This window comes from Rattus norvegicus, chromosome 6 (assembly GCF_036323735.1).
Source record: "Rattus norvegicus strain BN/NHsdMcwi chromosome 6, GRCr8, whole genome shotgun sequence".
Classification (NCBI taxonomy): domain Eukaryota; kingdom Metazoa; phylum Chordata; class Mammalia; order Rodentia; family Muridae; genus Rattus; species Rattus norvegicus.
In genome coordinates this window covers 27,392,253-27,419,956 of record NC_086024.1, presented here as the reverse complement: position 1 = coordinate 27,419,956, position 27,704 = coordinate 27,392,253, and the positions used below count along the sequence as shown (strand labels likewise).

At 48.9% G+C, this 27,704-nt stretch overlaps 1 protein-coding gene across 1 annotated transcript; it reads left to right on the top strand.

Annotated features, from left to right (window-relative positions):
- Positions 1-2,511: 2,511 nt before the first annotated feature.
- Positions 2,512-27,248, top strand: Ehd3 (EH-domain containing 3). Its single transcript, NM_138890.3, has 6 exons — positions 2,512-3,133; positions 13,613-13,789; positions 18,227-18,324; positions 24,993-25,405; positions 25,891-26,055; positions 26,617-27,248. The coding sequence occupies exons 1-6, from the start codon at positions 2,907-2,909 to the stop codon at positions 27,142-27,144; spliced, it is 1,608 nt and encodes a 535-aa protein (NP_620245.2). The 5' UTR covers positions 2,512-2,906; the 3' UTR covers positions 27,145-27,248.
- The last annotated feature ends 456 nt before the right edge of the window (positions 27,249-27,704 follow it).

Sequence of the window (27,704 nt, the reverse complement as noted above, 5' to 3'; positions counted from 1 at the left end):
GGGACTCATTTTGCAGCATAGGACTTAAGTTTTCTTTCATATAGGTGTCTATATCTCTCATATATGTGTCTGTATCGGGTATGTATACAGATGTGCATGTGCACGCTTGCTTGTTTGCAGACACACATGGGTAGCCTTGAGTGTGATTGCATGTGTGCGTCCATGTGAGGCCTGGTCCACACCGACTGCCTTTCTTCATCATTCCCAGCCTTGTACTTTGAGGTAGGGTTTCTTGATCAAGCCAGAGTTCACAGTTTAGGCTAAGTTGGATTAGACATCTTACCCAAGGGTCCCCTGTTTCTACCTGAGTGCTGGGATTACAGACAGTCCTCCACACCTACCCTGCTTTTATGTGAGATCTGGGGATCCAAATTCCCACCTTCTAGCTTCATGTTAAGGGCTTTACCCACCGATCCATCTCTCCTAGGCCTTGAACTCGTGATTCTCCTGCTTCGGCTTTCTTGATTTTTACTAAATCCAAACTTACTAGTCTTTTTGTTTGTGTTTTCAGTGTCTTAAGGGTTTCTTCCTTACTTGGGGCGGTGGCATTCATGCATTCTCTACTGCAACTTCTGTGTATACGATGTTTCTGAGTTTGCTGGCATTTTGACTGTGTCATGATTGTATTGGTCTATCTCCATGCTAAAACCACATCATGCTACCCACTACAGCTGTGAAAATGCAGGGCAGGTCCCATAATGTATGTTCAGCTACTTGTTTCCTCCCCTCCCCCATATTATTATTATCCCTCTGTGGATGGGATATCGGAGCTGTTTGCACACCATGGTTCAATATACGATTTAGCTCCATCTCGTTAGTTTTCAGAGACAACTCAGTTTGGATTTCCATGCGTGTACCACTGGAGTCACTAGAGGTCTGTGAAATTGCCTCCTGGCTTCACATTTGTTGGTCATGTAAAACGTGAGTCTGAATGGTTTCTCTGTACTGGCTTCGGTGCTCAGAAGAAGATAGTCCACTCTTGGGTTCAACAAGAGTGTTGGGAGACCTGAACTAAGGAAATTCTATTCAGCACCACCCTCAGTGGTCCCCCCAGAAATCCCACCGTGTCAGCAAGCCCCTCCTCTACCTACTAATCCTGCCCCCTTGCCAATTTCTTCAGTCACTGCACGAACTTTTGGAACTGTCTGGTTCCCAGCAGAAGAAAAATCTGAAACCTCCCTTGGCTTTGGGTCACCTCCCTTTCCTCCCTCACTGTTTATCAGACTATCAATCCTACCCAGAGTCTCCTGACTCTAATCTCCTCTGTTCTCCCACTGCTGCTGTTCCCTGACGTTCTGTACAGTTTCACAGCCTCTACTCCTCCAGATGATGCTTCCAGACTCCCCAGATTGATCTAGTCCATTAGCTCTTTATCTTGTTTGCGGAAGGGAGGGCAGTGGGAGCCCTCTGCCTTAGGAGAGAGGAATAGTTTGCCACCTCCCTGGTTAGAATAGTGCTAGGACTGTCATTGACTTTGTTCACTGTTGTTGTCCCACCCTTTGCCACACCTGGCTGATCTTCCCCAGAGGGGAGCTACAATTTTGCGATGAAATGGTGCTTCCTGAGATCTCAGCAGCCCCAGCAGCCCCAGCAGCCCCCGCGCTTGGTGAGCATTATGTTAATATAGCAATTATTGGTAATGATATTTTTATGGGTTTCTCATTTTTTGTTTGGCTCCTATCTTGGTGTGTGCATCCTTCTATGCCTTTTCATGATCTACCTTCTTGAACGCAGCTCTGCTAAACTCTTTGCACCGCTCTGAATTCTCTTTATGAATTTTACTTGGCCTCAAATGCCTTCCGGTCTTCTCTCAGCTCATGCTTGAAGAGACATCTCACAGCCTTGTGTTTCCTGTGACACTGTCAAATTGACCACGAAAAAACAAAAGATGGTTCCCTTTTCCATGTCTCCTGTCTGCTGTAATTCCACCCTGCTGCATCTCCTAAAAAGACTCAGCTTTGTATGCAGTTGTGTGCAAATTAAGTCGCTGCCCCCAAAACACTACCTGCCTGTGTGTGTGTTGCTGGTTTTACCTATTTCATTAGGCGCGTGGGGGGAGGGCGGTGAGAAAGAGGGAAAAACGGTTTATGTTTTTCACTTCACCTCAGGCCTAGTGAAAAGTTTAGTTACTGCTATTTTTGTTTATGTCACTTGTCAGGGGCACCTTGTTTCCATGCCCCAAGGAAAATACAGTAGAGTTTTCCCCCAATTGTCCCCAATACTAGTATCCCTGGGGAACTGACCTCAGCGACCAATGGAACTGAGTCTCAAAACCTTAGAGTAGGCCAAGGCTGTCTTAGTCGCCGCCCTTGAGAGGGCGCTGCTCCCAAGTCCAATCCCCAGGGCTGGGAAAGAAATGCCTGCGCTTTCCCACAGGACTCTGGCAACAGCGCTTTGCAGATAGAGTCCGCGCGGCCGCAGAGTGCCTGCCCACAGACATGGCGGCGCCCGGCTTGGCTTCGCGTCGCCCTGACCGTGGGGCTGGCCGGGCTTTGCCAGTTCTCAGGGACTTCCTGCACGTCTAGCATTTAAACGAGCGCCGGGGGCGGCGGGATGCTGCTGCGGATGCGGAGCTGTGTGCGCCTCCACCTACTCCCAGCAGCCTGGACACCGCAGCAGCGGGGCTCCAGAATCCTTTAGCCACCTAACTGGGGAGACCCAGAACTCATGCTTCGGCTTCCCGGCAGGTTCGTCTTTAATTTCCAAGGTTGCAGTTCTCCTGACACGATCCGCAGCATCCTCTTCCCCAACCCCGCTGTGGATGAAGCTGGGGCTGGACTGGATCCAGCAGCTGGGGCAGCCCCGGCCATGGTGTATCTGAGCCCCGAGCTCTGGTAAGGCAGCTGTGGCGGCGTGGTTCGAGCTAGGCGGGTGCCACTCCCGGGAGCCTTCTTCCAGCTGCCACAATGTTCAGCTGGCTGGGTAACGATGATCGCCGCAAGAAGGACCCTGAGGTCTTCCAGACCGTGAGCGAGGGGCTCAAGAAACTCTACAAGACCAAGCTGCTGCCTCTGGAAGAGTATTACCGCTTCCACGAGTTCCACTCGCCGGCCTTGGAGGATGCTGATTTCGACAACAAGCCCATGGTCCTGTTGGTGGGCCAATACTCTACTGGCAAGACCACCTTCATCAGGTGAGCCGCATCTGGGTGCTGAGCCTTCTGGGTTACGTGAAAAGTCTTCCATTAAGGGTTCTGAAGAAATCCCTGTGGGAGGCCTCAAAACTTGACCCTGCTGCCAAGTACCCCATTGAGTCCTACATGATGTCCTTAGCCCTGGTCATTTTGAAGCATTCAACTTAAGAATCCTCCCTGTTGTCTGGTTTACCTTTGCAGCTGAGTTAGTTGTTCTCATGGTCGCAGGCCTGGGAATGGGGGGTGAACTGGAGACCCTGGGGTCACTCGTTCTTTATCATTCTTCCTTCTCTCTGACAGCGCTTTTAGGTCTGTTCTGAGAGAAGAGAAGCAGGATACTTTTAATAGATTTTCTTCTTTGATCGTAATAGTTCAATAATCCTATTAAAGCTCACAGAAGTAGAGGAGATGCTGAGAGGCCTCATCCGGCCCTTGACTTTGCAGATGAGATAGAGTTGACAGGAGGGTAAGCGATGTTTTAGAGCCTCAGGGATGAATGCAGCCCTAGGTGTGTGTGTGAAAATGTTAGCTAAGTGCCTGTGACGTTATCCATTGAATGATAGAAATTGGGGGCTGCAAGCATTCAGAGAGAGTCAGAAATATCCGTGTCTCTGAAGAACAGGCCTCTCTCCATCTTCAGTGTATGCAATCTGTAAGGCCAGGCTGCCTTTTTCAAAGGTTGAGGGGTACACATATTCCAAGGGTTGGTTGCTTATGGCCCTATGCATTGAGAGTCACACTCTTACAGGTGCAGTACCCTCCCAGAATCAAGGCTACCTACATGCAGACGGTTTGAAACCAACGGTCCTCATATTTGTGGGTTGGCGTCGGTGGTGTACAAAGCCATGTGCTTTGCTTGGTAAGGACAGCAGCAGAGTTGACAGCCTGGTGACTCATTTCCAGTTTCTCATGTCTCCAGTGCTAAGCTTCTGGGAGTTGTGTGTGTACCATGCTAACCTGTCCTATCTGAACAGAGCTCCAAGTCATTTGTCTTTGTGGAGTGGACAGTCTTGGGTGGGTCAGCTTGACCCACAGCTTTGCAAGGCCAAATGGTTTCTGACGTGGGGACCTGGGGGTCGTGGCTTATCAACTTTAATATGTTTTAAACATGAGAGATAAATCTTTTTTTTTACTTTATTTTTAAAAACCTAAATTGCTTTTCTTAAAAAAAGAAAATAATGAGAACTGTAGAGCTCTCTTTAGGAAATTACACGTAGACCCTAAGTTTAGTGTTGAGTGCATTTAGCTGGGAATACAGAAGGAGAATCTTAGATTCAAGGTCAGCCCTTAATTTTTTTAAACGCCAGTTGGTGCCAAATGTGCTTCAGAGATACCTCAGTTGTGCACACACGCTCCTTTTATCGCTGCTCTCCACCCTACTGGGTTTATGCCTCGTGGGATGTGTGGGCAATCTGCACACTGTTCTTGGCTTCACACAGCCTGCCCTGGCTCTCTGGTCATCCTTGGTCAAGACCCTGAGGACATTAAGTTGCTGGAACATCTCCTTCCCCCAGCAGAAGCACTTTGGTAGCTTCTGTGCCTGAGCATCTCCAGGGACTAAGTTCTGGGGAGTTCCCAGCAGCCATCTTGCAAAATGGGAGGGCAAGAAAGGTGAGTGTGTTTTAAGAGCTGGGTCCCTGAGCAGCAGAAGGGTTTAAGTGCCTCTGTGTGGGATGCCCTCTGGGTTTTGCCTGAGTCACCACAGGCTGTTACTAGATCTAAAGAATTGGCAGAGTGAGGTACCTCACGTTAGCCCTTATCTGAGGGAGGCAGCTCCCTCTTTTTTCTTATCCTCCTAGGCCAAGGGGCACTTCCTGCTCATAACAATAACTGAATTTAGCTCACGCACCCAACGCAGTTTCCCCTCTAGAGAGAGGGCAAGAGTCGAGAGAGTCAACTATCAAGGCAAGGAAGACTGTAATACAGGGGTTTTCCCCAAACCAAGCTGCACATTTTTCTCTCTTCTCATTAAATCTAACAGTTTCATTTATTATTAGAAAGTGAAGAAAAGAATTAACTTGAGAAAGAAACAAAGCCGCCCATAATCTATAACTCAGGAAAAAAAACATTTAAGATAATAGGTTTACCTTTTCTGTCCTTAGAGCTGTCTTACACTATGTTGAGGTCATCCCACGAATGTCATCTCATATGCTAGTTTTTCGGTTATAGTTATAGTGTGAATATGCCTCACATAACCACCATTTTATCAGCTGTATAATATTCCACTTGAGATAGATGCAGTCTGTTCCTTAATTAGCTGCTTCTTTTGAGTGTTTCTGAAGGTTCCTGATTTGTTTGCTGCTGCAAGTTTCCCCTGAATAGCGTCTTTTCCACAGATTGGTCTTGGTTTTTTTTTTGTTTTTTTTTTTTTTTGTTTTGTTTTTTGTTTTTTTTCCAGAGATTACAAGAAGCCAGGGGGAAAAGAAAGTCAAAGGTTACTTTATTTAATCTTTTAAAAAAAAGTTTCTCTATTGAGTCACGTTCTGGAATTGCCTTCCAAGGCGGTAGTGTGCACAACTATCACCTTCCCCTGAGTGTGTGCACCCTTGCCTGGCTCTCAGAAGCCTTCTCATCTCTGTCTGAGGCCTGAGTCTGGGAAGGATTCACCCCTTGAGTCCCTTGTCATTGGCTTTTTGTCTCCTGAGTGTCCGTCCACTTTCAGCTCTGTGTGTTTGCCATGAAATCTATTTCTTGTCCTGGGAAGAACACACAGAAAGGACATTCTTCTAATAACTAATTGACGTGCTATGATCTCTGCCTGAAATAACTTCCCTGGCTTAAGGCCCAGCAAACCCAGAGTAATAAAATAAACAATAAATTGGTCTGTGGGTTGCTCCCTCCAACACAGTCTGTCTTTTTGGAGCACACACAGTAGCTCGGTGTCCCTGGTGGCCTCCTTCCACCTCTGCTCTTTCTCTTGCTGGCCTGAAGCTTTAAACCCCTCCTTCTTTGGACCTGTTGGACTCCTGGCCACCCTTTCTTGCTATTTATTTTCTGGGCCTCCTCTGTCTTCTGACAGACAGGAAAGAGGAAGTAGAGGTAGGCAGGCGCTAGTCCAGGTACCAGCTGCTACTGTGGTCTGCTGGGTCTTTGCCTGGGCTGAAGGGGAGAGGTCTGAGGTTCAGAGCCCCTACCGGAATGTCTGGGTTGATCTTGGGCCTCTTCTGTAGTAAGCCTTGGACCACTGGGATGCTGGGTGTTCCAAAGTGAGCCCACATTAGCTGGCTCTTTGAACTGTTCACATTTCTTCTAGGACTCTGCAGCCTCCACCAAAGGTGACTGAGGTGGTTTTTCCTGTGTTTGCTCCATCGGTTATCCCAGGGTGGCTAGGGATGGGGTCCCAAGACTGGGAGCCCAGACCTTATCCTGGGCTTCAATATGTGATTACCTCATGAAAGATGATTTTCATGGAGACCAAAGGCAGAGAGTTCACCATCCTAGGGAAACCCACTCCTCTGTGGACTTAACTCTGCCTACATCAGTACCTCCACCACTTCAGGGCTCTGCTATCCGGAGTCAGTGGATGCTGTTCCTTTATTATCTATGGTCCTAATCTGTTGGGTTCAAAGTGAAGCTGGATATATTCAGTTGCCTTTATCCAAGGCTCATTGGTTACTGAAGGGAGCAAAAAGCTTCAGACTAGAGTATCTGCCTGCCTCAGGTCCAGTTGAGGAATCACCTTGAAGCCAGGCATTTAGAAGTCAGTAGAGAAACAGTGGAGAAAGGTTTGCATACCATTCCCATTGGCTGTGGGACAGAGGTCTTAACCCAGGCTCGGTCAATAGAACCTGGCTCCCCTAGTTTTTAGCCAAGGGGCTGACAAGGGAGGTTACACCTCTATTTCTCTCTGGTCTTGTTTCCTTATCCATAATTTATGAATCCTAGTAACCACTTCGTAAGAACAGAGTTCGGAGCCAATTGGCACCGTTTAGTTCCAGGTACCAATGGGACGGTGGGTATCAATCCCTTCCCTCTTTCTAGCTAAGGATGACCCTCAGGAGGTAGGGGGCAGCCTTCTTCCTGTATCACCACAGCTTGGTGAAGGCGAAGGCATGCTGCCCCACTATACTACAGCAGGGCAGAGGAGGGACGTGGTGCTGGACTAAGTAGTGTCCCAGATGGGCAGGCTTGCATGGGGTTGAGCCAGCAAGGGAATGCTAAGGCCAGCCAATCCCAGCTCTAAACTGTTCTGCTACAAGTGCTTCTCCCCCATAGCAGAGCATCCTCGCCCAAGGCACCATGGCCAGTTTTCCTTGGGTGTAGAGCTGACTTCTTAACCTAGCTACAGTTTTCCATCTGCTTTGTGTCTCCGTGTATATGTTATTCTCTCCCGAAAACTAAGTCAGAGTAATGGGGCAAGATTTATCCTGACCTTATTTTAAAGTAGAAGGACCCATGGCTGAGATACTCAAAAGATATAGACGGCTAACATAAAGACGGGACAGTTGTATTTCCGAACGTGCTTGAACTGCTTGCAGGGGAAACACTGAGATCCTGTTACAGGAGAGAGGGCAGAGTCTGTGGGTTTGTGGGTGAGGTGGGGCATGAATCTGTTGAGGCTTCACAGAGGACACATCTGACCTGGGTTTAGAGACGAAATGGGAATGTGTCAACTACCTGCCGTCAACCCCGAAGGGTTCATTTTCTCTAATTATTGTTTGTGTCATTGTGGGGAAAGTCTGCTACGGGCCTTGCTTTCTCAAAACTCTTGTGTATTACCTCAAACCGTTTAAGGTTTTAGCTGTCATAGTTAGAAACCAGGTGTTTCCCTGTTTATCAGCCAGGGAGGCGGAGGCTGTTCTTTTAAAAACGTTCAGTTACTTGGGTATTTATTTACTGTGTGTGTCCATGCTTGCTCGCCTGTGTGTATGTGTATGTCCTGTGTGCAGAGGTCAGAGGACGGCTTCTACCATGCTAGAGATGAAACTCAGGCTGTCGGAGTTGGCAACAGCCACCTTTACCCCCTGGGCCATCTTGCTGGCCCTGCTGTGCTTTTGAGCAGCTTGTTCTGGACCACGTTGTTGGTAGAGTTGTGGTCCCACTCAAGACAACAACAGATTCTTCAGATGACTTGGGCCACCTAACCCAGAGCCCCCAGCAACAGTATTTGCAGGTCCTCAGCCTTCCCTGTCTGGGGTTAAACCCAGCAGCTGCTCAAAGCCCGGGCCTCCTTGCTGGGGAGATGGGTGCTTGGGAGACAGGCCCAGTTGAGACTCTTGGGCTCTATGCCATACCCTGCATACTTAGGTCATCAGGAAAGCAGACCACATGCTTAAATTGCCAACTAAGCAGGGCATAAAAAGTGAGGAAAATGTTATGAAATAATTTCTAGTTAAGAAGCATATGAAGAAAAATCACCCTCGTGGAGGGTGGAAATCAGATTTGTGTTGAGTTTCCCCACACATATTTTATGGTTTAGCCTTTATTTATTTTGCATTGGATGGCAAGGGACGGGAGACAACCAAAATCCTTGCAGCGTTATGGGACCTCGAATTTTGACCCTGAACTTGAACGTGCCGTGATTCACCTGACTCCACTGCAAAACCTGAATTAACACTGTCGTGTCGCGGTGCAGGTAAGGTCGACTACGTGGGAGGAAGTTCAAAACAGAAGAAACATAAACACAATGTAAGGAGTGTTCTGTCCCTCCTCACTTCATGCGTTCCTGTCTCAGCTGGTCCCACCCAGGCTTGAATTAACTTTTCTTCTTTTTACACAGCTGTGGGAATGTTTTCGCCCGGCAACAGAGGCGATCTGTCCCACACCCTCTAAAGAAGTAGTGCATGAGATTCCTCAATAGATTTTCCTTTCTGGATACAGTGGTGGCTTTGTTTGAGAGGCCCCCGGTGCCACAACCCATACCCAAATGTCTCTGAGAATTTATCCCGTCCAGTTCCTGCATGGCCCGACTGTAGCCTCTGGGTATACCGTTGGCCTCTTTAGTCTCTGGGTTTCCCTAGACTCGAACGTGGTCAAGTTTTAGGTCCCGTGAGTACAAGAAGTCAGCAGACCCAGCCTAGAGCCCTTGGCCCAGCCACCTCAGGCAGTGGCTCCACAACTCCCCAGGAAGCTGACCTGTTAGGCTGGGCTGTGTCACCCTTTGTTCATCCGCTGAGTACAGCATGTCTTCCAAAGCCGGAATCTGAGAAGCCTTCTAAAGAACATTAGCTCATTGCTGCTGTGGCCTCATTCATTCTGGGCATTTTTGAGGCTGCCTCAGAACGGTTCTTTCCATCCCTTTAGTTCAGCCAACCCCATCCACACTCTGCCACACCTCCTCTATGGATCTGCATCGGACTGAGCAGCCAACATCGACTGTCCCAAATCAGCACACAGATTATCACAGGGAATCTGCCCTTACTGTTTCTCAGTGTCCTTTTCAGAACCACAGGGTCAAGACCTTCTCCTGTCGTCTGATAGCAAGAGCATATGCATGTACATTATATACGTACACATATACATAGGTATGTATATGCACACACCTGTGGTCACTGAGATGAAGTGTGCAACCAGAAGTTGAGTTTCTGGAGACATGTGTTCCCACATTTGTGGATCCCAGTGCCTCCCCTTTGCCCCAGGCCCTAGCTCTAACTAGCTTCTTGCCAAATTATATACTTTTGGGGCTTATATCACTTTTCTCTTCTAGTTCCACATGGGGGGCGAGGGGCATCATTTTTTGGCCTGTCCCCAGAGGCAGCTGCATTTCCTGGAGGAGGCATAGGTTGTGGCTATGGTGAGGAAAGGCATGGGTTCTTAAATCCAAGTGCCAGGCTCAGATCCCAGGTTCTCTGTAACTTACGTACACATTTAGGCAAAGTAACTTTGGTCTTTTCCCCTTTAAAATGAGAAAAGATGCTCCACACGGGTACACGTGTCACTGATTTAACTCCCAGAAGAGTCTATAAGGTGGAGTTACTCCCTAGGTCAGCAGTTCTCAACCTGTGGATCGGGACCCCTTTGGGGGTTGAGAAACCCTTTCGCAGGGGTCGCCTAAGACCATCAGAAAACGCAGATGTTTACATTGTGATTCATAACAGTAGCAAAATTACAGTTATGAACAGCAACAAAAATAATTTTATGGTTGGGAGGTCACCACAACATGAAGGGAGTCGTACACCTACCTGTTTGTACGTAACATGTCTTAAAGGGTCACAGCATAGGAAGGTTGAGAACCCCTGTCCTAGGTACATTCCACAAGGAAGATCATCACACTATTAGCCCAGTGGATATGAATATGAGATGAGATGGGCATGGAACATTTAGAACAATGTTTGGCACACAGGAAAGAAGTAAGCCCAATGATGATGCCCTACGTGGTGGGGGGAGGTGCCGAGGCCATGGTGTTTGCAATAAGTGCCTTCTAAAGGGCATACTCCTCATAGTCTGAGAGCCAGTGGGCCTGTCTCACTCAGGAAGCTCCCAAGGGAAAAGTTTGCCAAGCGAGCAGAAACCATAGTCCTACGTGTGGCTTTGTTTTTCTGATCCCAGCTCCAGCACAAGCTCTCAAAACAATGTTCTGACTGGGAGAAATCCTTCCTTAATGCTCCTCCTAGTCGCTGGACTGGGAGGGTAGAGGTTTGAGGAGATTCCCAAGGCAACCCAAGACATAAAAGGTTCCCCCACACTGCTGCTGTAGAGTTAGTCTCTAAGCAGATCAACAGCTTCCTCTGGGGTTGAGGCTACTGCAGCTGCTCCACGGGCTCCTTGGGAACGGAGTCCATAGCAACCCAGCTCAGGAAACATGGAATCGAGTACAGCTCCACATGCTTCCTGGAGGCACAGATAGCCTGCCGGGACCCAGAGGAAACCCAGCAGGCCTCCTTGGATGTTGCCCACCCTATAGAGGCTAAGGATGGCAAGGGAGCCGAAACTTGAGCCAGGGAGGCTGGACCTCTAGTCCCAGAGCTGTGCGGTCCTTGCCTAGACCTTGGTCAGCTTTATAGGAGGTGATTTCTCAGAGGACTCAAAGGTGGGGGAAGAGCGGCACCAATGTCTCCCTGCTGGGGGCATGGGTTCCAGACCTCTTACTTGAGGAAGCCATGTGCTTTCAGCTTCCTCAGTGCCTGCCTCAAGCACCACTACCGGGAACAAGAGACAGCATGTCCAGACTTTCAGAATAAAATGTAACACTCAGACTTGCTATTATATATCAGCAGGTTTTTTGTTGTTTTGTTTGTTTTAAGAAAACGGCAGGGTTAATATGGAACCCACTCTAGTGGAATCAGGTGGGAGCCCTATAAAGAGTAGCATTGCTAAGGTCTTGACCAAGCAGGTTAGAACCATCTGAGTAGAGCCCTGAATCCATCAGCTGATGCTCCTCAAGGGTCTTGACTACGTAGCCAGTACTAAGGAAGCTAGGCCTCTGTGGTTCCCATTGTTCCTGAGCCCTCACGTGTAGGTTTGTGTTTCTCAAGCAGCATGCTGTAGTGCCAGAGAGGATGCTCTGGGGCTGTCCTCCGTCTGGCCAGTCCTACCTCAGGGCAGATCCATGCAGTGTTACTCAGTCCAGCTCCCACTGTCTGAGTCCAAACTTGTCCCAAGATCCTAAAGGGCTCTGCTGTCCCTTGTCCTTAGTAACTGCTCCCTGGCTAAGCTTGCTTCCTTTCTCTTGGCCTTCACAAGGGGTAACAGAGTTGGGGAGGCAGGAGGCCTTGAGTGCTCACTACCCAGGCAAGAAGAGCAGAGAGGTACCTGTCATGCCATGACACTGTCAGAGTTTCAGAAGCCGCCATCCTCCTGCCCCCTCAGGAGTGCCGTCACCAGGGATGAAAATAAGTGGCTGCAGATGATACTGTTCAGAAGTCCATTCCTGGAAGCCCAGGAAACAGAAGAAACTCTGAAGATCACACTGGCCAGTCTCCTAGTGAAACAGACCACGAGGTTCAGAGCAGGGAAGGGGCCTGCCTGGGGCCATGCATGAGCAGAATCAGTTTCCAGAGGTAGAAAGTGAGCAGGTTAAAAACCACCCCGTAAAAATAGGCAACCATTTGTCCCCTCCTTCCCTTCTTTCGCCGAAATAATGCATCAATTCCTGTACCACCATTTTTCTCCCTTCTAAACAATAGAATCTGCCACCAGATATCAATAGGAATTTCACTTAAAATGTTATAATTCATATCATGGAATTCTGCATAACAAGGGTAAAGTAGTCTGGTTTGCTGTCTCTCAAATGTGTTAAGCATAAAACAAAATCCATCATGGCTATTATCAGCATAACCGCTGTAGAGTATGTAAATTCCTACTCATGGGCTGCACAACATCCTCTGTGGTTACTAAGACTAAAGCTGGGGACAGGATGTGTGTGTGTGTGTGTGTGTGTGTGTGTGTGTGTGTGTGTGTTCACGCGCGTGCACACAGGTGTCAGGTGCAATAGAAAATAAAAGATAAAAGATAAAATTTGATTTACTCCACTTCAGGTACAGAGATAAAAAAAACCAAACACTTAAAAAACAACACACAGTTAATATCTCAAACCAACAACCTCACCATGAACTGAAATGTTGGTGATCAAACTGCCCGGTGCCTAAGGATGCAAGAGAGAATGTGTCTTGTGCAAGTACAGCACAAGATGTCTTGAATATAATCTTATGCTAGAAGCTTCCATCAATTGAGTAATGACAAGAAGGGAAGGTATAAACTGCTTAAAAACTTCATTTAGGGATAGTGAGATGGCTCAGTGGGTAAGGACTCCGGCCACCAAGCCTGATGACTGAGTACAATCTCCAGGACTCACAGTGGAAGAAGAAAGCTTCTTATTAAAGCAACTTATTAAAATATCCTCTGATTTTCAGATAGGCATGATGGCACTGGCACATCAACATGTATAGTACACACACACACACACACACACACACACACACACATATCCTAAATAAAACTATAACACACACAATAAATAAATACGAGTATAGTAAGAAAAACCTCCAGTCACCTGTGTGCAAGTGTGCCTAAGCACAAAGCCTATAGCACATGTATTCATGGAATATTTCTAGAAGGCTACAGAACGCAAAGAACAAAGACTGGACAGAGGAACCAAACTCTAGGGTGAGTTAGGACTCGTTTTCCATAGTTTATCCTTTATGCTGCTGTTTCATTATATCACACAGACACTTTTTATATTAAAGAACTGGTCGCATGTATAACAAATGATCCCTAGGAAGCCAGAAGAGCCCCGGGATTGTCTAATTATGTGCCTGTGTATGGAAATTTCAGCTGGTTACTTTGATTTGTGAAGTCTGCAATACTGGAGTTAGGAACCAGCTTCAGTCCGTGGGTTATTTCATGGCCCAAACCTGAGTTAGGGCAGGGAGAGGATCAAGAAACCTGAGTATGTGAAGTTCAGCTAAACTTCTACTTCCTCGGCTCAGTGGTTGCTCTGGCGCTGCCCTTCTCCCGTGACCCATGCATGACCAGCTGTGTAGTAGACAAACAGGGGCTCGTATGAGCACCATGCCTACTTGTCTCCGCTCCTTCCTGCAGGTACCTGCTGGAACAGGATTTTCCAGGCATGAGGATTGGGCCTGAGCCAACCACTGATTCCTTCATAGCAGTGATGCAGGGAGATGTGGAGGGGATCATCCCTGGGAACGCCCTGGTGGTGGATCCGAAGAAACCCTTCAGAAAGCTCAACGCCTTCGGCAATGCCTTCTTGAACAGGTGAGTCAGGTGGGGTGGGGGTGCGCTGCTGGGTGGTCTCTTGGCTTATTTTTGGTGCACAGGGGGGTAAAAGGAGAGGGGCGTGGTCCTGGGAGACATTGTGTCTTTTCCATACCAGCTTCTTGACTGGTACCTGAGTGTAACTGAGTCAGCCATCATGGCATGGGACTTCACAGCAGTAAATGCTGGGCTGCTACCACCTGATTAAAGACCAAGGAAAGATTTGACAGTCCTGGATCTAATGGACCTACCCTGCCCTACCCTGATCTACCCTGATAAAAAGCATTAAAGGAAGTTACATGGTTCCCAACATTTGCTGACACCATACCTGGGATTATTTGTCCAAGCAGAAGGAAGCAACAGAAGGTTCCTTCTTGTTCCTGAGTGTTCTACTTGGAGAGAATACTGGTCTTAAAGAAGAAGCCTTGAGTTTGAGCAATAGTTCTCTTAAGCTCCTGTGTGCCCTCGGGAAGTCACCTCCCTTCCCCTAGGGCAAGCTCAGGCCTGAAAATACCAAGGTAATCGTGAGACTTTGAGTGGAGAAAGCCCAGAGCAGTGGTTCTCAACCTTCCTGATGCTGTGACCCTTTAATACACTTCCTCATGGTGTGGTGACCCCCAACCATAAAAATATTTTGTTACTATTTCATAACTAAATTTTGCTATTGTTAGACATTGTAATGCAAATATTTGTCTGCTGTTAGATGTTCTTAGGCTACACCTGTGAAAGGGTGGTTCAACCCCCAAAGGGGTTGTGACCCACAAATTGAGAAGTGCTGCTCTGGTGAGTGCTGGACAAGCTAATCTGGCCTTCATATTAAACTGTACTCAACTGGATGTGGACACATCCCCTGGATATAGCTGTTAATATGATTAATCCAACTTACATGCACCTTGCATTCAATTTCAAGCTTCTGTTTTTCTCACTGGAGATACTTCAAATGAAAATAGACTCTGGGGTTTAGCTTCAGACGATCCTGGACACAGATCCCAGGTTGAACTGTGGCTTTTGGACAAGTGACCACCCTTCTCTGTGTCTCGCTTTGCTTGGGTCTAATATAGGATGGTAATAATATCTTTGAGGAATACTGAACAGAAGGCACTTCATGTCTAGGGCATAGTAACTAACAGAAACATTAGATTGTGGAGGGATGGTTAGTTACTGTGTGGATTTTTCACTTTTTTGTTTTTAAATTTGATTCCTGGGCTGGAGAGATGGCTCAGCAGTTAAGAGCAGAGGATCTAAATTCTCTTTATAGCACCACCCTCTGGCTGCTTACTGTAGGGGATCCAGCACTGCCTTCTGCCTTTCATAGGCATTGTACTCATGTGTACATACCCCAACATAGACACACATATCAACACATACTTAAACTTTTTAAAAAATAATCTTTAAACTGATTTCCTAATTATTCAGTGAGAGAAATGGGTATCTACTGGTGCCATATTCATCTTTAGAAATTGAAGCTTATTATCCAGAGACATTTCCAGTGTCTTTTGTTCTGTAAACTTTCCTATTAGTGGTTTGCAACCCATAATACTCTGAGACAAGAAGGGACAGGTGGCCTGGTAAATAGTATGGAATGCCAAGCGTTGGGACATGATTCCAAAACAGAGCCAGGGGGACAAGAAAAATCACTGGGGAGGGACCCTCAGGAGGTGGGCGTGGCTGGCTTCCTAGAAAAGAAGGTTGAATCAGCAAAACTGAATCGAGATGGTCAGTACGGTGGTGCACTGGGTCGGCGTCCTTGAGACTTGGAGTCCCTACTACCTGGAGCTGAGTGAGGAAGGCCAGATCCAGGGAAAGGCGAAGAGAGGCACATTGGATATTAAACACAAAATAGTTGTGCGTTGAGGGAAGATGATGTAAAAGAATGAGTCAGGAGGTGTGACTGAGGCATCCGGGGTGGGAGACATGATGCACTCCATTTTGAATGCCTCAGTTTGCAATAATGAGTGTCTGTGAGTCAGCTAAGTAGCCTCATTCTTCTGAGTCAAAGAGGAGCTGACTTCTAAGTGAGGGAGGAGAAGAACTGGGGGTACACAGAGTCAGTCATCAAAAGAGATGGAGGGCAAGGCTAGTGGTTAGCCTCCCTTCAGGATAACTGCATGTGATGATAATAGTATCTGAATGTAATGGCATATGGTCAGTTACGATAGCAGATTTGTGTAATTAACATAGGAGCCAGCACATTCCTGACAGAGGAGTGCCTTTGTGTCATTAACCAAGCCCACCAGGTTCCACTAACCCTTTTTGAAACCAAGGAAGTGTGTGTGTGTGTGTGTGTGTGTGTGTGTGTGTGTGTATGTATGTGTGTGTATGTGTGTGTATGTGTGTGTATGTATGTGTATGTATGTGTGTGTATGTGTGTATGCGTGTATGTGCATATATGTATGTGTGTGTGTTTGTGTGTGTATGTGTGTGTATGTGTGTGTATATGTATGTGTGTATGTATGTGTGTGTATGTGTGTGTGTGTGAGTGTGGGTGTATGTGTGTGTGTGTGTGTGTGTGTGTGTGTGTGTGTGTGTGTGTGTGTGAAGTCTGTATAACAATGCACAAACTTCTTCAGTATTGCTTTCTTCATCCATGAGATGGCAAAATGCAAATTGCAAAAACTCCAGGCCCTGTTCTCTTCCTGCAAATGTATAAAGGAACCGGAGAGAGGAAATGTGTATAGAGAGCGGGTAACTGTTCTTGCCTCAATTTCACATTAGGAACTGAGGGGGAGAAGGATGAGAGAAGACACCGTTTCGTTGTCTGTCTCACTGTACTGATTTCTTTCTTAAACCATAGAAGAACATAGATTAAAAGGTTCTGAAAGCAATTTATAACGAGCAGATATGTGAGACTGTTGTTAGGGGGAGGGGGAGGACACACACGGGAGGCCGTGCCTTGCCTTCTCTCTTCCAATCTGTGCTTCTGGTGATTGAGGTGTTTAGCCTGGAGAAGCAGACACAGGTGAGGTCCTGCTTCAGGGCTTGTGGCCACAGGGTCCTGTACAGTGCTGCTCTGGTGAAGAAAGATTGGAGACAAGAAAGCAGGGTATCTGTCTTAAGGCACAGTGCCAGTGCCAGAGGGTGGAGTGCGTGTTTTATTGCAGGAGACTCTAGGCCTTGGAGGCAGCAGCTTGGCTAAGTCCAGCAAGAGAAGGACTGAGTCCACCAGCACCTACTAGAAGATGCCTCCCAATCAGGCAGAGGAGTCCTGAGGGGCTATGTGGAAAAGCTAGCATTTGACATGGAATGACCCTGGGTGGGTGAACAGAGAGCATTCCAGGAAGAGGAAAGTGAAAGAACACAAGCAGAGAAGGATGAAAAAAAAACCATCTCAGTGTCAGGCTCTATAACTAGCTCTCTGGGGTGGGGGTGGGGGGAGGTACTGTGCACTCACACTAAGACAGTGACTGGTAGGGCCACCTGGGGCCTGCCAGTGGTGACCACTCATCTGTCTTGGTCTAGCCATAGATTCCTGGTCACCTTCCCTGTGCCAAGGAGAATCTGTTTCACATGTTATCAGTACGCATCCCTGTTCCTCCTGAGTAGGGCTAGACAGCCATCCTAGGGCACTGTCTGGCTGAGCTGGGCCTTTAGATGCCCAGATAACACACTCCTGGGAAGGAAGTGTGGCCCATCCCTCAAGACCAGCCTCAATGCTGCCTCCCCCAGGAAGTCCTCCCTCAAAGCCATCTTTCTGCCTGGGTTCTGACAAACTTTCTCTGACTTTGAGGTGCTGGCCCCTCTGCACCCTGGTTTTTTATCGCCACACACGGATAGCATCTTTGCCTTCACCAGGGGCAAGGATAAAAATTGCTGTTTCGTGGGGATCTTGACACCAGGGGTTCAGGGTATGTGTCCGGGTTGCCTCAGGATCACGTTGGAGATTCCTCAAAGAACAGATCTCCAGGTACACTGCAGATTGGTCTCGTGTGGGCTTGCAGATAACAGCACATGCAGGATATACACTGGGATGTCCACCAAGCACCAAGTCAGAGCGGGGTTCCTATACCCTAACTATATGCAGACCTCGGGATTTGAAAACAGTGTGCACCGGAGGTAGAGTTCTCACTGACCATCAGAGCCAGCCAAGCTCAGCGAAGCTCCCAGGCTGGCCAAGGACCATTAATAACCTGGGGCCACAAGCATTAAGCCAAGGCTTTGGACAGACATGGGGGGATGGGCTGTCACTGTAGAGTAGCCCTATTGGCCAGCCAACATTTGACCAAGCACCCTGGATACAAAACTCTCCAAAACAGGATGTAGCAAGTGACAAGAAAACTTTGACTGACTCCCGGGGTCAGCTATCATACCTAACAGGCCCACATCTTAGGGGCCTGGGACCCTGCAGCCCATGAGAAAGTCCAGTGATTAAACCCCTGAGGCTGAGCCAATGAGGTGCCTCAGTGGCTTACCGCAGCTTTCTTCTCACCATCTGTGCAGGTTTGTGTGTGCGCAGCTGCCCAACGCTGTTCTAGAAAGTATCAGTGTCATCGACACACCGGGGATCCTCTCTGGTGAGAAACAGAGGATCAGCCGAGGTAAGTAACATTCCTGGCGGCCGTTAGCTCCAGCCTCCCACTCCTGGCTTCTCCCGCCATAGCTGCTGTGTCTCTCTAAGTAGCCCGTTGTCCTTTCAGCTTTGGATTTCGGAGTTTTGAGACAGAGTCTTATGTAGCGGGGGCTGGCCTTGAATCCCTGATCTTCCTGCCTCTACCTCTTAAGTACTTGGTTAGGTTTATGGGTCCGTGCCCCAGTGTCCAGCTGCCCTATCCTTTCCACACATTGCTTTGTGTCTTTAGCAACAAAATTAGTCGGGACACTCTTTCCCCAAAGCTCATGCTGGCAGCCTGGACTGGGGCCAAATCAGCACTCAGAAGCCAGCCTCCGGGAAGGGTCAGCCTTGGACTGGCTATTTTCTCTGGGAAGTAGCCAGGGCTCTCTCCTGAGTTGACCTCAGGTTACACGTGCCTCCTTGCGGCATGTGCCTTGCCCGGTGTGCTCCCTGACTTCTAACTGACAGAGGTCTAATCCATCTATCTTATCATCACAGCACGGTTCATGAAGCCTTTCTGCAAGGGTGTGGCCTGTACAAGTCAACACCCACTCACTCCCACACATCCTTGTCCTCAGACATGGAGTAACTGTCTATACGATCCATGAATCTAGACCCTTGAGGGTGAGCAGTGCAGGCCTTTGGCTCCGGGAAGGCTCTGGGCTTCTCTCTCTCATCCCTCTTTGAGCTGCCCTGCTTCCTCTGCTCAGATCTTTGGGGTCATACAGTGGGTGTGTGTGAGCACAAACAGTTGGAGAGACTGCTGGCAAGGCCCTCTGGAAAATAGCCTTCTCTAGGTGATCCCTAGGCAGACCCTCCTAGAGCTGCCATTTTAAAACCGTGTTGGAAGTAGAGTATCATGAAATGTCTGAGCAAAAACTCCCTCCGTCCTGGGAGGTAAAACCTGGGAAGAAGGAAGCATTTGAGTCGGGAGGGCATCTCCCAGGCTCCCAGGTTCCTCCTCACAGATTCCCAGTTCCTGTAATTGGTGACTTGTCACGGGGTCCGGGAAGCCCAGTCCCTTGGCCTATAACTATGGGCTCTGATGGAATGAGAAGCAATCTGTCTACACTCACCCTGGGTCTGAATCTAGGCCTAAAGGGATTTACAGGCTCACAGGGTAGTCTGCAGCTTGCTTGGGAACCCTGGGAGAGGTCAGACCTCAGGCTGTGGGGAGGGGAGAGTACATCCCATGCACCTGCGAGACCAGCACAGCATGGCTGGCCAGGAAGTCTGGAGATGACAGCCTGTAAGGGTCCAGGAGCGCCACACTAGCAGTTCAGAGTTGTGGACAGACAAAGCCCCAGAAGTCACAGGGAAATGCATATTAGGGCCTTCCTGTTTAGTTCAGGGACTGGCTCACAATGGGCTCCCTTCTTCCCTCCTTAGCTGCTATCCAGAGCTTCGTGTTACAGGAGTCCAGGGTAGACTATGTGATTTGCCACCCTTGTGTTTGTGCCTGTGCAGATACATAAAGCAGCCCTGTCTCCAGGGACCCCTGTCTTCCTCCGTTCCCACCCTGCTCCATTCCTCTGCATTCTCTCCCGCCCGTCCTCAAACCTCAGTGGCCACTCTGCACACACAGGGCACTGGTGTTCCTGGCTGTTTCCATACCCTCCCTCTGAAAACTGATAAAACATCAGGCTCTTCTCGTCTCCAAGCAAAACGATGACTATGCCAGGTGTTCTCTGTGGTCCTGAGTCCCCGACTGATGATGCTGCTGGCAAAAGCAGCCTTTGAGACAAACAGGAACTGGGTGGGGCAGCCACCAGCCTGCAACAGTGCTGACTATAGCACCCTGAGAAGACCAGAATCAGGGAGGACATCAGATATCCCAGTGATGCAGGTGGTGGTGGTGGTGATAGCGATGGTGGTGATGGTAGTGATGGTGGTGGTAGTGGTAGTGGTGATGGTGGTGATGGGACTTGAATCAGGAACAGTGCCTGGATATACAATCTCTCCCATTCTTCTTCATGGTTGCCAAAAAGCCAGAATCTCAGTTCCTACCACTCCAGGCCCCATTACCCACACATACTTAACACATATGCCCATCCCCTCCATTCCCCCACATGCATGCTATACACCTCCTGACACCCACACACGACACAAGTATATACTACACAGATCTAAAGTTGACTGCCAAGACGTCCTTCACCCCTGGGGTTGGCCACAGTAGATTTGGTACTTCCTACCTTCCTCAAGCCCAGATGGGCCAGGCCTCCTCACATATTCTTGCTGACCGAGCCTTGCATGAGGGCTATAGCTGAAGGAAAAGATTAGCAGAGCCTGAAATTAGTCCCCTCACCACACCACTGCCGGCTCAGGGCTTGTGGCTTAGCACAAGGATTGGAGTCAAGTCAGCACAAAGACCTTGATCTAGACTGCCCAACCCCTGGCCATCCTGAAAAGGAAGCTGCTCCTTGAGGCTCCTAGGAAGGACCTTAGGCATTATAGGGGTGGGCCTTCTGCTCCAGGCCAATGCCAAACAAAGTGTGGTCCTTGCTTCCAGGTAGCCTTCTGTCCAGGCTCGGGGAGTGGTGGGGGCAGGGGTGTATGTCTATAGAGAAACCGAGTGTATGACATTTGGGGGCTGGCACTCAGGTCTGGAAGAAAAGGCTCTGGAGTAAGCAGGAAAGGCAGGCAGAAAGCTGTTCCTGGAAAGGGCAGGATGTGGCTGGCCCTGGCTCATTACTGGAAAGGAGCAAGGATGCAGTAATGGGGGAGCTCAGAAGGATCCGGAAGGCTTCATACCTTTTCACCTGGAAGCCACATTTCCCGACCGGGCCTCAGACTGAATCCCTGCACAGCCCCACTCTGGGAAAGTCACCTCAGTCTGGGATGAGAACGTGTACCCCTGTACACAGACGGAAACTCCTGGTCCAAGCGCTCAGCAGGCTCAGGGCGGGTGACACGATTGGAATGGGAGCCCTGGGCTCCTGAGCCCCAGTCCTTGGCTTTTGGCATGTTACCGTAACCTGTTGGGAAGACCAGGGAGGAATGGGGGACAAGCTTCTCAACTCCAAGTTCCCTCTTGAGACTCTGAGGGTGTGTGTTATTCCTTATAGCTTACCCCTGAGCATTTAAGGGCTCCTGGGGTTCCTCAGAAGACCAGCTGGTAAACCCATGTACGTGTGGGCATTCATGTGCTGTCAAAGAGCAGCTGAACCCTGACACCCTCCAAACGTCTTGTTGCCTTACTGGGGCCGTCTGGAAGCCCGTGACGAGTCTGCTGCATTGCTCCCCATTGTCAGCCGAGCCCTTCCCTCACTTTTGGTACTGCATGCCTCTGCACCTCTCTCTCTTTAAAAACATCTCTAGAGGGTAACGGGTTTTCACGGGATATGCTACATGGCCACCACAAGCATCCTGTTCACCCTGGGTGATGGGGAGCTGCAAGCATCCACTGAGGTCAGTTTTGAAACTGAAAATGCAAAGAATGACACACTGTACGTCAGACAGCGAGGGGAGTGCTGGGCGATTAAGGAGTGGCCCTGCCTTATTGAGTTTGTCTCATTGATTTCCTCCTGCCTGGCATTAATTAGAAATGCTTTCTTCCCGGCCCCTGGAGCCTGAGGGCGGGGACCGCACATCCCCACAGGCTTCCCAGACGCTGGCCCGGAGCCTATCCACTGGATCCCTGGGTGCCAGCAGTCATTCCAGAGAGAATCCAGGAAGGTCCACTTCTGTAGTCTGTCCTCCACCCCCTGATCTACAATTCAGAGACCGTAAGCTGTTGCATGTATTCAGGCATAGTTACCCAGAGTCTCAGAGCCCTTCCTGAGATAAAGGGAAATCGCCATCTGACGGTCACCTTGGGCACGCTGTACATGGTTTGCAGTCTCCATTCAGACTGAGCTCTCTCTCCTCCTGTGGTCAGGTATGCTTTCCCTGGCTACATCATGAGCTCTGCATCCAGCCAGTTGTAACAATTCACAGTTTTACAGCCAAGTCAAAGACGGTCAGACTTGCAGGAGGCCATTCAGAAAACAAATGGGAAGGGTACCCCTGTGCTCCTCTCCTGACTGTATCCAGTGTTTGCCTTTCCCGCGCCTTTATTTCTGGGCATGCACATAAGTCCAGGCTATGGAAGCAATTTAACAATTCATCCTCAAGGTCACACACCCTGGAGTAGCCAGGAGCCCTGGAGGGTGAGGCTCCGGGGAGCTTGCAGAGTCAGGGCTTCAGATTCACTCACTGTCTTCACAGCCACACACCTCAGAGGAGGCTCCTCACCACTTGTCATTTGATAGCAGCTTACCAGAGTTTGCAGAGTTTGCAAAAGTAGGAGGATTGATGGGAGGCCTCATTGCTCATAGGAAAGGTTTGTTTGTCCGCAGACCCCAGCAGGCTTCCTGTAGGCAAACCTAAGGCCCCAGTGGCAGCGGCCTTCAGCATTCCTCTCCCCTTGTGTCTCACTTCCACATTACTGCACCCCCTGTCCTCACACCTCTGGGCCTGGAAGCCGGGAACTGTAAACCAAGAAAGGAAGTTCAAAGGTCATCCATCCCAGAAGCAGAGACCAAGGATTAGCAAGGGGATTCTATTGCCCAGCATATCAAATTAATAAACTAAGCAGAAACCACAGGGAGCCTACCCAGGCCAGTGAGCCTACAGAGAGGGACACAGACACGCCAAGCAAGCTCCGTCCTGTGGGAACACACCAAGAAGTTCTTTATGAAGGGACTGGGCATTTGACCAAGGTCATAAGTAAGTGGTGTCAGCCACTCCTCTTAGATTTGATCATCGCAACCCTGGGGCCAAAGCACTTGTGGGTCTGGATTTAGAGACTGGAAGACTAAAGGTCCAGAGGTGACCTGTTCAGTGTTTCCTAGATGTAAAAGACAGAACAAGATTATATGTCAATCGTGAGCAGCATATGCTGATGGAGCGCCCCCCCCTCCCCCCCGTGCCCTGGGTGCAGGAGAGATGGAGAAGCATAAGGCAGGCTTGCTCAGGCTGAGGCTATGGGGAGAGTTCCTTAAATTAGGAGGGTAATGGGTAAACACCGTTAGGAAGACCCAGCTCAGTTTGTAATGCGTTTGTCATGCAAACATGAAGACCTGAGTTTAAGCCCCACAGTCCATATAATAAAAGCTGGACTTAGAAGCACATGTGTCCCCTTACAATGCTGGCGCTGAGGAAGCTGAGACAGGTGGACCCCTGGGGCTTCCTGGGCAGCCATCGTTGTCTATTAGGTGAGTTCCAGGGGTAGCCTCTCCCTCTGTGGTTGGCTTTTCATCACTGTAACAAGCATCTAAGGCTAATAACTTAAAAGGAGGGATGGTCAGGTCTGTTTCATGGTTCATGGCCTCTTGGCTTCACTGTTTCTGGGCTTTGGTAAGAACAGAACATCAAGCAAGTTATTGGAACATGGCAGAGCAGTGTTGCTAACCTTTTAAGGGCCAGAATGGAGAAAAAGACGAGCTTGGAATAAAAGTCTGTTTTTCCAAGGTTGCCCACCACTCACCCACCTCCGTGAACCCTTCCTCCACATAACCCCTGTCTGCCGGTTTCCACCTATCTCCCAGTAATGCCCTTGGTATTATGAATCCACGAAGGAGTTAATCCAGTGGTTATTTCAGAGCCCTCATGATCCATTCATTTCCCAAAAGCCTACCAGCTGACACCAAGCCCCCAATAGGAGTCCTTTGGAGACCACTGCATAACCAAACTGTCTCCCTCTCCCAGACCCACAGTTGCTTGGCATTGAGCGGAGCAGGAGTTCTAGATTTCCTGGAACCAGCTGGATTTGAAGTAGCTCAATGCTGGTAACCAGGTGCCAGAGGTCCAGTCACATCCTCAGGAAGGACTCCCATACAGGATAGGAGTTGGGAATTTGGGTGGGGCTGCAGCAGTTGAGGAAGGAAGCGATCTTGTGAACTATAGGAGAATAAGTCACTTGAGTCTGTACCGAGAACTCAGACTTCTTCCCGACCAGAGATGGGCATGGTCTGAACATGTATCAGTAACCTGCATCTTCTGGTTTGTTGCCTGTACCTTGTGAAGAATTTCTGGGTCTTTGTTCAAATTCATAACAGGTATCCAAATGGGTCATGATAATGCACACCTGGAACCTCAGCGCTTTGGAGGGTAAAGGCAGGAGGATCTCAAGTTCAAGGCTAAACTTGCCTATAGAGAAAGTTCAAGGCCAGTGTGGGCTACTGCAAGACAGTAAGACCCAATTTCAAAATATCAGCATGAAAATAATGTCCAGAATTCTGTTCCCATCATGATCCCTGTCCCCTAACTTCAATAAGATATATAGATAGTGGCCAGTCTTTATGAGAGTAGTGATGCTGTAACAGAGTCCAGCATTTCCTGAGTGTCTCCATCATCCTACTAGCCAAATACTTTCTAGTGACCATTTTATAGATGGCCAAGAAGGTCTGGGCATGTAACTCAGTGGAAGAACAGTTGGATAGCATGCATGAGGCCCTTTGATTCCTAGGACTGCAAACACACACACACACACACACACACACACACACACACACACACACACACACACACACAGTAATTTGCTCAAACGGTCCAATGGGAGGAACCAGAATCTGGACACAAAGGCAATTTTCAAGACTGTGTTATCTTACATTGGCCCCTTCATTATACTTCCATGCCCTAAAGCTCCACCCACTGACTGTCAATCCACCACAGGGTATGATTTTGCTGCTGTCCTCGAATGGTTTGCTGAGCGGGTGGACCGAATCATCCTGCTCTTTGACGCCCACAAGCTTGACATCTCTGATGAGTTCTCAGAAGTCATCAAGGCCCTCAAGAACCACGAGGACAAGATGCGAGTGGTGTTGAACAAGGCTGACCAGATTGAGACCCAGCAGCTGATGCGGGTGTATGGGGCCCTCATGTGGTCCCTGGGGAAGATTGTGAACACACCAGAGGTGATCCGGGTCTACATTGGCTCCTTCTGGTCCCACCCTCTCCTCATTCCTGACAACAGGAAGCTCTTTGAAGCTGAAGAGCAAGACTTGTTCAAAGACATTCAGAGTCTACCCCGTAATGCTGCTCTTCGAAAGCTCAATGATCTCATCAAGAGAGCCCGGCTGGCCAAGGTAACCCTGCCACAAGTAAATGCAATGTAGACAGGTTCTAAAGGAGAAATCAGTTGTGAGAACTGAGGTCCCTTAGATAGGAGAGTGTGGGTGGTTATGGCTGCTGGCTCTGGATCAGATGGCCAGTTTGGAGCTTGGCTCCATGGCTCCCTCGGTGATCCCCAGGAGGTCCGTGCTTTTGTAGTTTCTCAGTGCTGTTTTCTACATTTATAAACTGAATGGGCTGGGGGAAGATGAAGAGAAACAGAGTCTGAAAGCCCTTGTCACTTTACCAGATACCTTAGTATTCAGAAACTGCCATTGTCTGTGTCTACAACAGCAATGTTCTCACCCCCTCCACCGTGACCTTCCCTCTCGATAGTCTCACCAGGCTAGCCCGGTAATGTGCTAGATGAAAGAAATGCTTCAGAAGCAGGGTCAGGAGGAGGGACTTGAAGGGCCAGTTCAGGCTTCTGCTGAGGTTGTCCTCTGTCCTTCTTTGTCAGGTCCATGCCTATATCATCAGCTCCCTAAAAAAGGAGATGCCCTCAGTGTTTGGGAAGGACACCAAAAAGAAAGAGCTGGTGAACAACCTGGCTGAGATCTATGGCCGGATTGAGCGAGAACACCAGATCTCCCCTGGGGACTTCCCCAACCTGAAGAGGATGCAGGTAATGAGGGTCAGGGACCCTATGGCTGTAAGAAAACATCTTGTTAGCTGACTGCCAGAGAATGAAGGGGCTGACAGAGCTCCTGGGAGAAGCCAGAGTCATAAGGCAAGGAGGTGGCATTAGACACAATCACTCACAGCAAATGCCATAGCCAAACTGGACAGAAACAGCCAGTTGTCCCCTAGGGCACAGGTGTGTTTGATGACACTGAAGCCCTTACATAGTGAAGCCCTAGTAAAGGCTAGATGTTCAACGTCTCCACCATCTCTAGGATAATGCACCTTTAAGTGCTTAGGTTAACCTCTGAACTCCCTAGGAACAGTCTGTGACACAAACCAACCCTAGTTGACTTTGTTCCCTGTCCCCAGCTCTTGTTCTGCTCCTTCATAAAAGACCTATCCTTAGCCCATCCAGTCCTTGCTCCCCTCCCCTGGTGCAGCCCATTGGCCTAACTACTTTCATTAGAAAGATAATTGGGCAAGGATTCTATCTTTAATAGGAGATACCTTCCCTGATATGAACATCTCCTTCCACTGGATTCCCTTTTCTTTCTCTTCCCAGGATCAGCTGCAGGCCCAGGACTTCAGCAAATTCCAACCACTGAAGAGCAAGCTGCTAGAAGTGGTTGATGACATGCTGGCCCATGACATTGCCCAGCTCATGGTGCTGGTACGCCAGGAAGAGACCCAGCGGCCTGTTCAGATGGTGAAGGGCGGAGCATTTGAGGGAACCCTCCAAGGGCCCTTTGGGCATGGCTATGGAGAGGGAGCTGGGGAGGGCATTGATGATGCCGAGTGGGTGGTGGCCCGGGACAAGCCTATGTATGATGAAATCTTCTACACCTTATCCCCGGTGGATGGCAAGATTACGGGCGCCAATGCCAAAAAGGAGATGGTGCGCTCCAAGTTGCCCAACAGCGTCCTGGGGAAGATCTGGAAGCTAGCCGACATTGACAAGGATGGCATGTTGGATGATGAGGAGTTTGCCCTGGCCAACCACCTTATCAAAGTCAAGCTAGAGGGGCATGAGCTGCCCAGTGAGCTGCCTGCCCATCTCCTCCCTCCATCTAAGAGGAAAGTAGCGGAGTGAGAGAGCCAGGCAGCTTCAGACAGACAGTGTCAAAAGAGAGGATAGACGTGATGACCACACACACACACACACACACACACACACACACACACACACACACACACGACTTGACAGTCACACTATAAATGAGAAGGGTTTGTCTTTGTTTGAGTACCTCTCCAAGTCCCCAGGGTTGGAGGAAGGGCGCTTTACCTCCTCTGTCTTAGGATATAGGCCTGTGTCCAAACTTTCTCTCCATCTCCCTCCCATTCCCCCAAAGACATGAGGCAATTAACACAGATGGCCCACCCACCCTCTCCCCAGTGCCTTCACATCTAGGCCCTGAGCAGATGGGAAAGGCTTTTTGTGGAATAGACAATTCGCTTTATTTTCTATGCTTTTATTTTTCCTCTGTGGCTTCCTAAGTAGAAATTTACTCAGGGGCTGGGAGCTGGGAGGGAAAGGAGAAGCTAAGTGGGGATGTTCAAACTGAGAAACCTCCATAGGGCACTGCACCCACACTTGAAAAGACACTGGCCTATGTTCTCTGTGGTTCTCTAAACCTAAGACTCTCTGTCTTC

Coding starts and splice junctions, on each gene's coding strand:
- Ehd3 (NM_138890.3), top strand. CDS start 2,907: ATGTTCAGCTGGCTGGGTAACGATGATCGCCGCAAGAAGGACCCTGAG. Junction 3,134..13,612: donor GGCAAGACCACCTTCATCAG/GTGAGCCGCATC, acceptor TCCTTCCTGCAG/GTACCTGCTGGAACAGGATT. Junction 13,790..18,226: donor GGCAATGCCTTCTTGAACAG/GTGAGTCAGGTG, acceptor CCATCTGTGCAG/GTTTGTGTGTGCGCAGCTGC.